This window comes from Acyrthosiphon pisum, unplaced genomic scaffold (assembly GCF_005508785.2).
Source record: "Acyrthosiphon pisum isolate AL4f unplaced genomic scaffold, pea_aphid_22Mar2018_4r6ur Scaffold_20960;HRSCAF=22641, whole genome shotgun sequence".
Taxonomy (NCBI): domain Eukaryota; kingdom Metazoa; phylum Arthropoda; class Insecta; order Hemiptera; family Aphididae; genus Acyrthosiphon; species Acyrthosiphon pisum.
Genome location: NW_021770374.1, coordinates 631,106 through 647,834, shown reverse-complemented (window position 1 = coordinate 647,834; position 16,729 = coordinate 631,106). Strand labels below are relative to the sequence as shown.

Genomic DNA, 16,729 nt, shown 5'->3' with positions numbered 1-16,729 from the left:
CAAGATCGCCCGCTTAAAACTGAAATCCGTCTTAAGACAGGAAGGTATTGGATGGCCTCCAGATGATGGCGCCTTCCTCAAGAGCAAGAAGACCTACAAGGCACTGACCACCTTTGCCAGGGAAAGTCTAACAAATCGCACAGACCGATGAAGTCCGATAAAGACACATAAAAGAGAAAAGTGCACTAAGAAAAAAAAAGGACGGACGACTTTAAGGGTTAGGACGCGCCACCGTCAAAAACGACGGATGGTGTAGAACTCGGGGTGTCCCGAATGAGTGCGCACGGTGCAAGCGGCACAAGCGGCGGGGCACGCTCGAGTGCGTCCTGACCCGGGGCGCACTCATACGTCAGGGACGAGGAGCTCGGCCCTGCTGCGGGGGCCGTTCAGAATACCGCATCAGTAATCCCTGCTTGTCGTACAAGGCGACTAAAAGGGAATTTAGGCTAGTCGGGGCCGGTGCCCGGGGCGCGGACGCACCCGAAACCTTCGGGGACTAGGGCGTTGAGAGGTTCTGACCGTGACCTCGGGAAGAGCGGGTCGGTTACTGGGCTTAGCCGCCTGGTGACGCTTCCGGGAGGCGATGCTGGGCCCACCGTGAGCCCGTGGAACACGGCCCAAATCTCGGGAGGACCATTAGCTGAGGCTAACCACCGACGAAGCTTTGTCCGAGCATCCCACCAATGATGTGCCTTACCTAACGGGAGGCGAGAATGGTACTTCGGGATGTGAGGGAGCCCCTCGGTGTTGAGAAATTAACATCGAGCCCTCACACGTCGGTCGCGGTGGACACTGCCCCGACCGACGGCGGATTGGTTTCGGAGTGGCAGTTTGCAGGAGCATACTATGTGGTAATAGACCGCACGTTTGGTCAGGGGAAAGTTGCCGAGTGACGGAGCCAGACGGACCCGTACGGCGACAGTCGGCCGGGAAAGCTTGGCCTCTCCTTAGCGCCCACCCAGCTTATCGTTGGAGCTATATGCAACGAAGGTTGTCCGTGACCATATACGGAAAGCAACATGGATAGATTGCGATCTCACCAGGATGGCGAAAGGCTCCTGTAGGCCCTAGCTACATGGTACGAGTCCACCGGAGAGGCCCTCCGGCGCGCTCGGTGCTCGTGGTCCTTAGACGACGTGCGGCCGTCAGTCTCCGGCGGTCCTCTGGCCATGCTCCGGTGTGGGGAGGGCCCGTCGGTTGGCCGTCGTACGCCTCTACGGCCCTTGACTAGCACCCCGTGCTAATATAAGGTCCGTAGTTGTAGTCAGATGACTGACCGCAAGGCTTGTCGGATGACACCAAACCCGGGAGCTTCGTGCCCCTATCTCCCGGGATCGAGGAAGGTCCACCTTGTCGCGGTGATCCCGCCCGGCCGTCCTTCGGGTCGGTCGCTAAGAGACCTTCAAAATCGGGTCCGTTAAACCAGTTGTGACGGACCCCAGGCGTCGGCGTGAGCTGTTACGTGGCGCCAAGTCGTGCTATCGCGAGCTTCGTGCCTATACCTCGGGGTTAGAGCAACCCGCGAAAGACCACCATTCAGCTGCAGTGTCCTTTGTCTGGCAGGAGTCGCGGACGTAACTTTCCCTCAGGGTCTGAGGGCCGTTGCGGACGTGTGCACAGGCAACAACCCTTAACTGGGGGAGTGCCCGGGGACCTTTACCAGTTCTCGGGCGCTCACGCCGGGTCGTGGGCTTAACCGCCTGTGGCCCGGCGCGGATAGGACTTCCGGAGGTTGGCAACTCCGGTCGTAGGCGCCAGGACTAGGACGATACGGACAGACCTTGACCAGGCTGATCCACGGATGCAACTCACGCTTCGCCCGACGTGAGCCAGAGGGAGCAGGGCTAACCTGGCAGTAGGTAAAATGCAGGGAAGGCCACCCGTAAACCAATGGTGCATGCGATGAAAAACAGAATTACCCCAAGTGATACGCCGGTACACCCGGTAAATTCACCCTCCGCGGAGGCACGGGCCCACGGATTTTGGGGGGGCCCAATCGCTATGCATCCTTGACCAGAGCTGAGCGGCCTGGTTGACGTGCCTACGGGCGAAACTCTTGACTATTGCAGTGACATAAATAAAATAAAAGACATTATCCCTGACGCGCCTACGGGCAATATATCTTTCAATTCCAAACTTCAGCCTCTGAGACTTAGGGGTGGGGGTGACTCTTACCCACTTGAAATAGATATGTATTTTAATACCGGTTTGATGGTGCCGGAGATTAGTTAGTCTGACATGGACTTAGCCCAAGTGCTTAGAATTAGAGGCGGGGCTGGTGGTGATGAGGACCATTTTTCAACACCTAATCCCTTATCCAATCCCAGAAAAATGAAGCGCACTTGCGTCCCTGGGGAGACACACGCCGTTGCGATGTCCCGGTACCTTGAAAATCAAGACGAAATATACGAGGACATTAAGGCTGAGTTGATCACCATGCTGGACAAGACCAGAATAGGTAAAAAATGGCAAGACAGCATCCTGGAACTGGTGGATAAGATGGTCATTACCAGCAGGAGCATATACATAGAGGCGTCTGAGCTTATTGGTGAATCCTCGTCGTTGCAAAGCGTACTTGCAGATTGCAGGAAAGACAACGAAAGACTCAGCACCGAGGTTGGAGCCCTCAGAGAACAAGTCTCTTCCCTGCGGGTAATGTCTGAGTCTAGCCACCACCCCCCATCGACAGCTGATAACTGTAACTGTAAAGTTCAACTGCAAACAATTACGTCCGAACTCAGTGCCGCAATAAGGGCTATGACTGATGCCTTGAATAGGAAACTTGCTAAGCAAACAAAGCGTCAGGGAAAGGAGTATCAGCTAAACATGCTTAACCCGGACACTGCGGTAGTCATAAACCTGTTCTACCTCAGCAGAACAGCCGGAGATCATCGACTTGGTGATGGAGGTTGAGGGGTCGGACACTGAACTAAATGCATCAAATACCTACGCCACGGTCACAAAAAAGAAGAAACCCGTTAAGGATAGACTAGGGACTAGGATTCGGCCTACTCTGACCAAAACTCCTAAAAGCGCCAAGGCGAGCCGTGACACTAAAATCAAAAGGGCAAAGAAACAGCCAGTTAAGCCGGCATTTGTGATAGGTGCAGAGTCTGGCAACGACATCTGGTCAAAGGTCAAAAAAGCTCTTCCTAAGCCGAAGGTAGACGGCTTCAGAAAATTGAGTAACGGCAATTACATGGTCACAACAGCCGATAAAGAAACGGCAAATGCCATTCGTTCCCTTTCGGGTTCAGGCGGTCTATCTATCACCGAGTCGGGGCCTCGAAAGCCCAAAGTTAAGATGAAAGGCATACCTACTGACTACGAAGCGCCGTTCATATGCGACTCGCTTATTGCGCAGAACACGGCAACTGAAGGGGCAAACTGTTCAGAAATAAGACCGCTGTTCAGATGCGGGAAGCGTGGCTTGGATACCACCGACTGGGTGATAGAGCTATCACCACGTCTGTACAAATTGCTCATACATAAACGAACCTTCATCGGCATGGTATCAACCTTCCCCAAGCCATTCACTGATGCACCATACTGTCGAAGATGTCTTTCCCTTACACACAAGACCAAGGACTGTGAACAAGAGGGTGTCACCTGCTTCCATTGTACCAAACCAGGTCACGACAAGAGGTCTTGCCCTGAGTCTTCGGGCAGTCCCACATGCGCACAGTACAAAGGGCGGCACAAGTCCTTGTCGAAAGACTGCAAAAAATGGGAGTCCAGAATAAGGCAATTGCAGACTTACACCGACTATGAGTGCTAACATACGCATCATTCAGCATAATTTAAACAGGGATCGCCTGGCCAGCCACCAACTAAGTGAAGCTTGCTCGTCCCATAAAACAGATTTTGTTCTCATCCAAGAACCACTGATCATTCAAAACAAGGTCTATGCCTTCGAACGATGCAGACGCACCCTTATCAGTAAAGACAAAGACGCAGCCATTGTCGTATTAACAAAGCGCTTTGGATCGATAACCTTAAACGCGTACACATCTAAGCACTCAGTCTCAGTTAAAGTTACATACGGACCAGGCAGACTTGACTACGTAGTCCTCGTATCGTCTTATTTTAAATACAGCGTTCCGACGATAGAACACGTAGAGCGCCTTAGCCAGATCCTAGTCACGGAATCCAGAACGGTCATATGTGCGGATACGAATGGCCATTCCAAACTCTGGCACTCTTCCTCCAGAAACCGACGTGGCAGGCTCGTCGAGGAGCTTATTGAGAGTCAAGGGCTACTTGTCCACAATACGACTGGGCAGCTAGATACGTTCTGTCGCAGGGATGGCCGCTCATAAAACATTGATGTTACACTATCTACCAAAGTGATCGGCCCCATGATCTTCGGCTGGAGCGTATATGATCTTACTGATAGCGATCACAGGGTTATTAAGTTCGAATTGGCAACCAATAGACAAATGGTAAACATCGCTCCGAAGCACACTCGGCACCAGATTAAATTAGCTGACTGGGACCTATTTAGATCATGCCTGGCTGGCGAAATTGGGGGCATCTCCGAGTCTAGCATAAACTCCATGGCGCAAAGCATTGACCGCGTACTAAAGACGGCCACGGACCGAGCGATCCCTAAACGAAAATCCGATGACAGAACTCCAAAGAATGCTTGGTGGGCACCAGTACTCACTAACCTCAGGAAAACCTTAATACGCGAAAGAAGACAAGGTCTGCGTAGGACTGACCGGGCGAAGTATAACCGGCTCCGCAACGAATTTCTATCTGAGATTAGAAAACACAAGCTTAGCGCTTGGAAATGTTTAGCGGAGGACCTAAACGCGAACCCCTGGAGCAAAGCCTTCAAGTGGGCCAAAAATGGCAGTCGAGGCGGACCAATTGCATGCACTCTCACAAAAGAAAATGGCACCCAGACATCTGACTGCAATGAAACGGCGGAACTCATATTAAACAGTTTCGTTCCACCAGACCCGCTCCCCAATGAAATAACCTTTGAGGGCCCACTCAACATAGTCCCCCTCCCAGACCAAGATCTTATTAAGACCGCAATTTGGCGGATCAGGCCAAATAGTGCCCCAGGTGCGGATGGCATAACATCGGGCATACTCCGGAAAGCATGGCCGGAAATAAAAGAGCCGGTCACCAAACTCTTTGGTCGCTGCCTTCAGGAAGGAGTTAACCCTGACACTTGGAAAAATGCCAAACTAATCGCGATCCCAAAACCAGGGGATAAGGACCTTAGCCAAGTAAAGTCCTACAGACCGATTAGCCTTCTTCCAACTATAGGGAAAGCCCTGGAAACATTGATAATTGGGAAAATAAATGATGAAACAAATCTTGACTCTTACGAGGAACAGCATGGATTCACCACTGGCAAATCCACCATAAGCGCCTTAGAGAGCGTCTACCAATGGGTCGATTCGACCAAAGCACGTCACATTTTTGGCACATTTTTGGACATATCGGGGGCCTTTGATAATGTCAGATGGTCACCGTTGCTGTCACAGATGGCCAAACTGGGAGCATCTATTAGTACTCTTAGAATCGTGAGCTCCTACCTCGAGAACAGATGGGCGGAGTATGAAATGGAAGGACAATACTACCGTCGCAAGTTGGAACGCGGCTGCCCTCAGGGGTCACAACTTGGGCCTACGCTGTGGAAAGTCGCCATGACTCCTATCTATGGCGACTTCCCTGATTCAAGGAACTCAAAAGTAATTACATACGCAGATGATATTCTCGTAATGGCTGGCGCGGCAAGACCTCCGCTAGCGCACAGACGCACTGAGACTCACCTTAGTCTACTTCTGTCATGGGCAGACCGTTTCGGTCTTGAATTCTCAGCAGCGAAAAGCCAGCTGCTATCTCTAAAAGGTGGTCTCAAACCTGGTTACACTGTTGGTTTCGGCACGGCAGCAGATGCCCCAAGAATTATATCATCGCCCACCGTAAAATATCTTGGAGTTATCCTCGATCCCAGAAGGAGCTATTGGGATCATATAGCGGCCATAAGCTCCAAATCATGCAACATGTACAGAAGACTGAGAAATTTATATTCAGCAAACTGGGGCATGCGAAACGCGAAAGCCCGCACAATATATAAAGGCGTATTTTTGCCGAGGGTCACTTACGCCTCAGAAGTCTGGGGACATGGCGCCAAACTAGAAAAGAGCAAGAAAAAACTCTTAAGCGGACAGAGAGCAGCTCTACTGGCTATAACAGGGGCTTACAGAACATCGTCCACAAACTGCTTGGCAGTAGTGGCCGGCACTCTTCCCTTGGACCTAGAAATAAGCAAAAACGTAATAGACAAGAAGCGGAAATCCGGAATGATCTCCAACGAATCTTGGTCGCTTAAATACGATGAACTGATGACAGAATGGCTAACACGGTATGACAGTTCGGCAAAAGGATCATGGACAAAATACATGATACCGTCTATCCGGGATAGATTCGACCTCCCGCTGTCCCTAGACCATTACACAGTTCAATTCCTCACGGGCCATGGAGACTTCAGGGCAAAGCTCCACAGCTTCAAACTTACGAACGACCCGATCTGCGCCTGCGATAGGAATCCAGAGACGGCCAAGCACATATTAAGATTTTGCCCAAGGACCAGACGAGCCAGGCAAAAACTGAAACAGGTCTTATTTGAAGAAGACGAACCTTGGCCACCAAGAAACGGAGCTTTTTTCAGAACAAAAAGGACATACGAAGCATTGGTTACGTTCACAAAAGAAGCACTAACGAACCGCACAGACAGATAAGAAAGAAAGAATAACAACAACTGGTCGCAAAACCTTCTAAGGGTCAGGACGCGGCCACCAATGGCAAAGCACTCGGGGTGTCTCGGATGAGTGCGTAAGGCGTAAGTGGCAGAAGCAGTGAGGCACGCTCGAGTGCGTCCTGGCCCGGGTCGCATTCATGCGTCAGGGACGAGGAGTAAGGCCCTGGGGTGGGGGCCTTGGAGAATACTACCCCAGTATTCCCTGCTTGTCGTACGAGGCGACTAAAAGGGAACAGACCAGTCGGGGTCAGCGCCCGGGCCGCGGACGCACCGAAACCTCCGGGGACTAGGGCGTTGAGAGGTTCTGAACGTGACCTCGTGAAGAGCGGGTCGGTCACTGGGCTTAACCACCTGGTGACGCCCTGGGGGCGTAGTCGAGGTTCTGACCGCGACCTCGTGAAGAGCGGGTCGGTCACTGGGCTTAACCACCTGGTGACGCCTCGGGGTGGCGGAGCAAGGGTCCACCGTGAACCCGCGGTACACGGCCCAATCTCGGGAGGACCATAAGCTGAGGCCAGTCGCCGACGAAGCTTCGTCCGTGCACCCCACCAATGATGTGCTTCACTTAACGGGAAGCGATATTGGTACTTCGGGATGTGAGGGGGCCCCTCGGTGTTGAGCGATTGACACTGAGCCCTCACACGTCGATCGCGGCGGACACTGCCCGGTGTCGACGGCGGTTTGGTTTCGAAGTGGCAGTTTGCAGGAGCACACTATGTGGTAATAGACCGCAAGCTTGGTCAGGGGAAAGTTGCCGAGTGAAGGGGCCGGGCGGACTCGTACGGCGACAGTCGGCCGGGAAAGCACGGTCACTCCTTAGCGCCCACCCAGCTTATCGTTGGAGCTATATACAGCGAAGGTTGTCCGTAACCATAAACGAAAGCAAAGTGGATAGATTGCGGCCCCACCAAGGTGGCGAAAGGCACCTGTATGCCCTAGCCGGATGGTACGGGCCCGCCGGAGAAGCCCTCCGTGCGGGTCCGGTGCTCGTGGTCCGTTGACGACGCGCGGCCTGCGGCCGGAGGTAAAACCGCCGTACGTCGGTCGTGACCCTCCGCGGCTCTTGACTAGCACCTAGTGCTAATATAAGGTCCTTGGTTGTAGCCGCGAGGCATAAAACCCGTGAGCTTCGTGTCCCTATCTACGGGGTCGACGAAAGCCCACCTTGCCGTGGTGACCCCGCCCGACTTAGCTTGCTTAGAGGCTTTCAACTGTCCGGAGTAGGCCGACTCCGGACTTCTAACCTGTGGCGTGGAAATGCAACCGCCGATCTAGCCCGCCGGTGGCCAGAGTGTATAGGGCTACACGGGGCAGCCCCCCAACTAACAACAATAATGAATACAATAAAAACAAATAAACGGTCTTATCGGAATCCAGACAACAATGCCGGCAACTGGGAGCTGTGCTCGTCCCAGGGGTCGTTATCACGTGGAGGTGCCAAAATTGCACAAATGAAAACGGACCGGAAATGGTGGAGTAAACGGACAACGGATGTACTAAGGCGAAGAGGAGGGGGAGACCCCGAATCTGAAACCAACGAGGACGATGGCACAAATGCCACCGTGAGTGGTGCCATGGCAACAGATCAGGGTCAAAACACCGGCCTGAGTGCAGGTGGAAAACCGACCAGCATCGATAGCGTGGCGCTATTAAAAGCGCTTAATAACCACATAGGGTGGATCGAAAAGACGCTTACCCAGGAAAGGGCGAAAAAGCTCACGATCGGTGCTGCTGATGGTATCGGCACCCGACTGAAAGCTGTAAGGGATATTCACACTGATCTGTGCATGGAGAATAGCAGGTTACAAGGTGTAACACAATTCAGTGCGGCTGAACTGAAAGGATTGCTGGATACTTTTACAAAATCTCTAAGAGAGAAAACAAGGAGATTGAGGAACTCCGATTGGAAAACCTCGTCCTCGTGGAAAGACTAGAAATGATCGAGGAGAAGAGCGATAGGCCTAGTACCCAGACATATGCCGATGCGACTCGCAGTGTAGCCACTGTGACAACAGGCGAAAGAGAGATGATAGGCCCTACTGTCCGTCGGAAAACGGCGAAAACACCGACTAGGGAGAAGTCGAACTCTAGGGCCACTAATAAGAAGCTCTATGAAAAATGCCGGTCGACCGTTGCAAAGTCGCGCTTCGTGATCGAAGTGCCTGATGGCACGACAACGGTGCAAGCTAAGTCGGAACTGTGGAAAGTTGTGCAATAGAAACTTCCCAACCCGAGGGCCAAGACAGTGGTCCAGGGAAGCACTATCATTGTCATACCGGATGATAAAGCAACGTTCGAGGTGCTTAATAAGATCCACAATGTTAGATCAGTGGGGCCTAGGCAACCCAAAATCATAGTTTATGATGTCGACGATGACATCAGCGGGGAACAAATCGCTCATGGTATCCTAGTGCAAAACCCGGAACTGAATCTGACGCAAGACGATGCGGAGAGATTGATTGTCAGTCATAAGATGGGCCCGAGAGGCAAAGGTACAACACACTGGCTGCTGGATACACCGCCAGAAGTTTTAAAGAAGCTTGAAAACCGGTCGGTATACCTGGGTATGACCAGATGCAGGGTAAAACTATACCAGAATATCGCTCAATGTTTCAAGTGCCAGAGGTACGGAAACACATCGGCCAAGTGTAGCCAAGAAACGCCCACGTGCAAGTACTGTGCTGGCTCGCATGATAGCCGCGAGTGTGGCGATAAGTCTAAACTCAAATGCGCTAACTGCAAATTGGCTCACCAGACCTCAAGCTCTAAATGCCAAAAGAAAGAGCAAGCCTTGCGAAGCCTGCTTAGGCACACGGATTTCGGTACTCAATGACCGGAACCATCAAAATAGTGCAGCACAACCTCAACAAACAGAGGATCGCGAGTCAGCAGCTGGCTGACTTTTGCAAGGAAAACAAAGCCGATTTGGTACTGCTTCAGGAACCTGTAGTGTCGCAGGGCAAAATTGTCGGCTTTGAGTTGTGCAGACAGGTCCATTCAGGCAAAAAGACTGGTGCTGCCATCGTAATTTTGAACAAAGACATACAAGTGCTCAGTCTAGAGCAGTATAAGACCGACTACACTGTAGCCGTCAGTATAGGTACAAGAGAGCATGCGATCATGGTTGTCTCCTCTTACTTTAAGTACTCTATGCCAACAAATGTCTTTATCGAGCAACTGCGGCCGATACTCGACAGAGAGGTAAGGACAATAATTGGGGCAGACGTGAATGGTCACTCGACCCTATGGCACTCCCCAGAGAGCAATGACAGAGGACGTCAAGTTGAGGATCTTGTTGAGGACTACTTGCTCCATACGGTGAATCAAAGAGGAACGTTAAACACCTATGACCGACCTGGAATGGGCTCATCTAACATTGATGTGACCCTAGTAACAAGAGTTAAGTATGTTAAGTAGTAACTGGTCTGTTACCAATGAAACGGATAATGATCACCGTGTGATAAGTTATGATGCTGTAATGGCAAGACCATGTCCCGAGCCGGGTACCACAAGGTACCGCGTGGATAAGGCAGATTGGATCAAAATGACCGCGCACCTGACGAACCACATCGGGGATATCGATGAGCAGACTATAGATAGCCATGCGAATAGTCTAGTAACGCTGCTAAAGTCCACGGCAAACTTATCTATCCCACGCACAAAGACAACTGGCCGATCACCAGGAAGACAGGCATGGTGGACCTATGAACTCACTGGGTTCAAAAAGATACTTGAAAGATTGCGAAGGCTCGGACAAAGAGAAAATGAACCAGAAACATACAGAGCGCACCGGAATAGATACCTTGCAGAGATAAGAAAAGCAAAGATGGCAACATGGCGAGCCTTGGCCGGTGACCTCAACACAAACCCCTGGGGCAAAGCCTTCAGGTGGGCGAAGAGGAAGGGTGCTCCCCCAAACACGGTGCAAGGTAACCTGCGGAGGTTAGATGGCTCACACACAGAGAACGTTGAAGAAACGGCGGAACTGTTATTAAGGGCTTTTGTCCCAGACGAGCTGGATGGTGAGAGCTCTAAGTACCACAGGCCACTCGATGACTGTGGAGAACCACCCTCGATCTTGGAGGTCAAAGCATCAGTGTGGCGAGTCAAGCCAAACAAAGCACCCGGATTGGATGGACTTACTGCCAGAATAATAAGAAAGGCCTGGCCGGTATTTGGGGCAACCCTGACCCGACTCTATGGTACAGCGCTCAGGGAAAGCTACTTCCCCATTAGTTGGCGAAGGGCTAATGTCATTGTGATTCCAAAAGGCGGGAATAAGGATCCGGCGACTACGGGAGCTTATAGACCAATAAGCCTACTCCCGGTCCTGGGAAAGGCGCTAGAGACCTTCATCATAAAGAAAATTGAAAATGAAACAAGCCTAAATAACATAGGAGAACAACACGGCTTTGTACAGGGCAAGTCCACGATCACGGCTATCGATACACTGTACCAATGGGTCCATGAGACCAAAAGCAGACATGTCATAGGCACCTTCCTAGACATAACAGGGGCGTTCGATAACGTAAGCTGGAGTCCACTGCTTGATCAGCTAGGGAAAATTGGCGCCTCTTTAAACACGACCCGAATGACAGAGTCATATCTAGAAAACAGATGGGCACAATTGACTTTGGAAAGAAACAAACATGAAAAGAAGATGGAGAGAGGCTGCCCTCAGGGATCGCAGTTGGGGCCTAGTCTCTGGAAGGTTACAATGTCCGAACTGCTAGGACTGCAGCAAGAACCCAATGTGAAGGTCATTGCCTATGCGGATGATATCGCCCTCCTGGTAGGGGCAGCCAGGCATGACACAGTTGTGGCGAGAACTGAAAGGTATCTGGACAAGATCAAGAACTGGGCAAGGAAATATAACCTGTCCTTCTCCCCGACAAAGACTCAAGTCATATCGATAAAGGGTGGAGTTAAACCAGGATACACAATAGGGTTCGACACGGATGCAGCTGCCCCTAGAATCACAGCTGATGGCACTGTAAGGTACCTTGGGGTTATCCTGGACCCAAGAGAGGGATACTGGAGCCACATTGAGTCGCTGGCTGAAAAATCTAAGAGCTTGTACAGCAGGCTAAGAAGCCTCGCCTCAGCGAACTGGGGCATAAGCCAACTAACGTCTAGGACAATATACAAAGGGGTGTTACTACCCAGAGTGACGTATGCATCCGAAATATGGGCGGAAGGTGCTAAGCTCAAAAAATCAATAAAGAAACTCGGCAGTATGCAAAGGCCACCGCTGCTAGCCATGACTGCAGCATATAGGACATCATCTTCCAACTGTCTGTCGGTAGTAGCAGGCGTACTACCCCTTGACTTAGAGGTGGAGAAAAGCGCTCTCCAAAAACAGCTGAAGAGAGGGGAGATTACCCAAGGGCAGTACGAAGACCATGAATCCACGATATTTACAACTTGGCAAGAAAGATACGAATCCACAGAGAAAGGCGAGTGGACTAAGACCATGATACCTAGTGTGCGAGAGCGGTACATGCTGCCTATGCCGCTAGATCATTACAAAATACAGATGCTAACTGGGCACGGGGACTTCAAGTCCAAACTGTTTAAGTTTAAACTAGTGACGTCACCCAACTGTGGATGCAAGTGCGGATCCGAAACGGTGCAGCACGTACTCTATTGCTGCCCAAGAACGGAAGTTTACCGTACAGAATTAAAGGCAGTAATGGCCGCGGAACAAGAGGGCTGGCCGCCCAGGAATGGAGCTTTCCTTAAGACAAGAAAGACATACGAGGCACTCAGAAGGTTCGCGAGAAAATCGCTCGTTAATAGGTCCGACAGATAATGTCCTTAATATGGACTACGGTCAGGACGCAGCCACACCAGGCGGTGTAAGTGCATAGTCTCGGGATGTCCCGGATGAGCACTCACGGTGTAAGCGGCACAAGCGGCGGGGCACGCTCGAGCGCGTCCTGACCAGGGGCGTGCTCATGCGCCAAGGGCGAGGAGTCCGGCCCTGTTGCTGGGGCCGTCCAGAATTCAGCATCAGTATTCCCTGCTTGTCGTAAGAGGCGACTGAAAGGGAAATGGCCAGGCGGGGCCGGCGTCCGGGACGCGGACACACCGAAACCCCCGGGGATTAGGGTGTCGGGGGGTTCTGACTGCGACTCCATGAAGAGCGAGTCGATCACCTCGGTGATGCCTCTGGGAGGCGCGGCATAGGCTACCGAGCCTCTAACTCGGGGGTCACGACCACCGTGCCGGCGGTGATCGCCGCTGGTGAGGGCCAACCATGAGCCCATGGCACACGACCATAAATCTTGGCAGGATCACAGCTGAGGCTCTCAAGCCGACGAAGCTCGGCCGGAACATCCCACCATTGATGTGCTTTCCTAACGGGAGCGAGAATGGTACTTCGGGATGTGGGGGAGCCCCGCGGCGCTGAGCAATTGGCGTGTGCCCTCACACGACGGCCCGCCCCGACCTTGGTCGTGGCGTGGTCGGCGGCGGTTTGGTTTCGGAGTGGCAGTTAGCGGGAGCTAACCTTGTGGTTAAAAGACCAAGCTCTGTCTAGGGGAAGGTTGCCGGGTGGCGTATTAGGAAACCCAGGACGCCACAGCGCGGCTCTTTAATATCGAGTTCTCATTGGTCCAATTCAAATTTCGCGCGATTTTCTATTATCAGCATTAACAATTATCAATTATTTAAATATATTTAAAATATTACCTATATTATAATACTTTATATATTATTATTACGTTATTATATTATATTTAAAACTATGTACTAATTAACTAAGTATTAATATATTATATATTTCAAAATACAGATATTATTATTTAAATATAATACAAGTGTGATATTCATGTCCTATGAAATGCAATAAAAATAAACATAAAAAATTTTTTAATAGTGAAACTTAAATGTTATAAATTTGCATATTAAACAGAACATTAAAAAAAAAATGTAGAATGTAGCTGTAACATATTAGTTATTATTGATAGGTAACTAATAATATGTGTGAGCAATATGACTAGTTAGTGTAAGCAACGCATACACAATACCTACACTATACTGTATTTTTACTTCAGTATAAATTATGAGTGTACCTATATAAACGTTTTTCTACATTTATTGATTTTTCCTTTTTTTGAAAGTAGTTAGGTATTTGTTATTAAAGATTAAATGTTATCTTGCTTTAATACAAGTCAGAACTATTAACTATTTATAATTGATAAATAGGTAGGTACCTATGTTTTATTTAACATGCGTAGATTGTAGGTAAGTAGCTCTAAGTAGGTATATTTCAATTTAATTTAATATTTAATCCAGGTATGCATACATTATACAACATATAACTATTTACATAACTATTTTATATACCTATATAACATAAAAAAGTCAATTTAAAAAAAATTAAGAGTAACTCGTGGATTTCAGTTTTAGACGACATAACTCTGTAGAATACATGATATTAAAAAAATTACGATCAACTGGCTGTTTTTCTTTCAGAATTATAAATTTGAGTACTTACTTATTTTGCTGACTTGATATCAGCATTGTCATTTGTCATTACTTATTTGTAATTTAGGACAATAGGGAGCCTATACGTCTATTCTATTTATAAAATGGGGTTTTTATCTACACGTAATTATTTGTAGTTGTCATTCGTCAGACGTCGGTGACTTGTACGCGTTCAGTGTTTATTAAATATTTTCATGAACTATATTGTATTTGCCTAATAGGTACCTATATTCTATACGTTTTCGGTACCTACATGTATCGTTAGTCAATCATTCACATTTAATTATGGATAAGTTAATAAATTATTTAAATGATCATAATATTTTTGCTGTTATATCCGATGAATCATTGTCTACAAAGATTTCGGAAGCTCTTATACTTAGAGCTAACATTAATGATGCTAACGAAGTTGAACATTTCATCATGCTCTATCAAGAGTTTACAAAAACGCAGTGGATTCGTATTGGACAACTAGACAATCCATCAAGGTAGGTACCTCAGTAAAATTAATTTTATAATTATATTGCTCCACGGTAGTAATTTTTTTTTGTTTTTCTTTAGAGTTGTATTTCATAAGTATTGGGCATGCCAGCACAGTAAAGTAAATAAAGCAAAAGATACACAAACTGCTAGAAACACATTGTGTAATGCCAAAATTGATATCCTAATTAAAAAAAATAACCGCAACACAAGAAAGAATGATACATTTTTACAAAGGGACCCTCCACTTTGTGCAAAAATATCATTGTATCAAAACCATAACCACTCAGTAAATACAAGTGGTTCAAATAAATTTTTACGAGTAACACATGAGGTAATTAATATTTATTCACATGCATACACAATATAATATATATGTTATGGTAAATGACGAAAAATAATAATTTACGTAATTTATCGGTAAATATCGTTAATATCCATTTTTGATTTATATGAGTAGATTTTTACGTCAATTACCGGGAATTTACGATAAAAAATTATACAAATGGTTATTGTTGTACTTGTATTATATATTATTATTAACTACTTATTTTCACATGGTAATGATCCATGGCATTTTGAATTACAAAGTTTGCCTGAAGAACGACAAGCACATTTATTATTTTTACATTTAGTTTTGCAGTGACATCGTTGGTACCCTTGAGTGCCTGAAATACTGCTCAAACCTGCTGCCTCTCGAAGAGTAAGCTCTTTTTCTTTGATGAACTTAAGTATGTCGAGAAGTTTTTCTTTACAAGGTACTAGCTCAGATCTTGTGTATTTATGTTTTAGGTGTCCATGTTCAGTACCTATATTAAAAGTATAACATTCATTTTTTGTAAATATTTGAATAATTTATATAAGGGTACTCACCTAATTTGTAAAGATCATTTTCGACATCTAAAACGACTGCTAATAAATTACGCGGAGCTCCGCGAGCACGATCTACATCTGGTATCGATACTCTAACGGTCGAACCTATTTCGAGTGGATCAAATCGAGATGACGATGATTTAACATCTTTTCTGCTTGTTTCTGCAAACATGAGACTGATTTTTTTCGTTCGTTCGTTATTTTGTTTTGTCGCTCGTTAACTAAAATATTTTAAATGTTTTTAATTATATTTAATGAGAAAAATTATATAAAAAACAGACCAATTTTTTCTTCATCTTTAGTATAATTTTCACAGTATCCATCACTTAGACTTGATACCAGTCCTCTTTTCGGATTTGATGATTTTTTTTGACAGAGTACGCAAAGACTTAAATACACCATTATTGTTTCATTTGTAATATTAGAATATTTCATTTTAAGCTCAGCGCTCATTCGATTTCTTCCACCATGGCCAATTGCGGAATGAGTCGAATGAAGAATATCAAATAATTCATCGTTTGTCACATAGAACAGTACGGTATCATTAATTACAGGTTTGATGAGTTTATCTTTTCCATTGACAGTTAAAATATCGAATTTACGTACCATTCTATAATCTTTTATTGTCTTCTTCATACCAATTGTATTTAAAGCCAACTTTGATGATTTTAATTGCTCCAAACGACAGTCATATTCGGATGAACTTAAAAACGCTTTGTTGTCATCACGTTTTTGTGTAATTATAGAAGATATAATATCATCAAATTTTTTCTTCATAACGTTCTCATCCATATTTAAATATTAAATATTTACTACTATTTATTTAAACAAAATTATGAGTAATAAATACGAAAAAACAAAAATACGAAAAAACAAAACGCTAAACAACATACACGCCAGATGACACTGTCTACAATACTGTCGGATCTCGGATATCTGTGTTTTTGTCAGAAAGACGTAATGGGCCGTCAAAACGTTATCGGCAATTGTCGCACGTCATTACGATCGTTATTGCACGTTCTAGATATTCGATACCCCGTCCTAAAACTGAACTTTTATTATCGATTACTTATACCTTTAATCTTTAAGGTATCAGATATCTTG

At 47.3% G+C, this 16,729-nt stretch overlaps 1 protein-coding gene across 1 annotated transcript; it reads right to left on the bottom strand.

Moving 5' to 3' along the window:
• Positions 1 to 15,295: 15,295 nt before the first annotated feature.
• On the bottom strand, positions 15,296 to 15,797 carry LOC103307931. The gene is made up of 2 exons (XM_008180442.1): positions 15,626 to 15,797; positions 15,296 to 15,561 (listed from the first exon to the last, which is right to left on the bottom strand). The coding sequence occupies exons 1-2, from the start codon at positions 15,795 to 15,797 to the stop codon at positions 15,296 to 15,298; spliced, it is 438 nt and encodes a 145-aa protein (XP_008178664.1).
• Positions 15,798 to 16,729: the final 932 nt, after the last annotated feature.

What these genes read in the sequence shown, in the direction of transcription:
- LOC103307931 (XM_008180442.1), bottom strand. Translation starts at nt 15,797, where the DNA reads ATGTTTGCAGAAACAAGCAGAAAAGATGTTAAATCATCGTCATCTCGA. An exon ending in AAATGATCTTTACAAATTAG is followed by an intron (nt 15,562 to 15,625) that starts GTGAGTACCCTT and finishes CTTTTAATATAG; the next exon opens with GTACTGAACATGGACACCTA.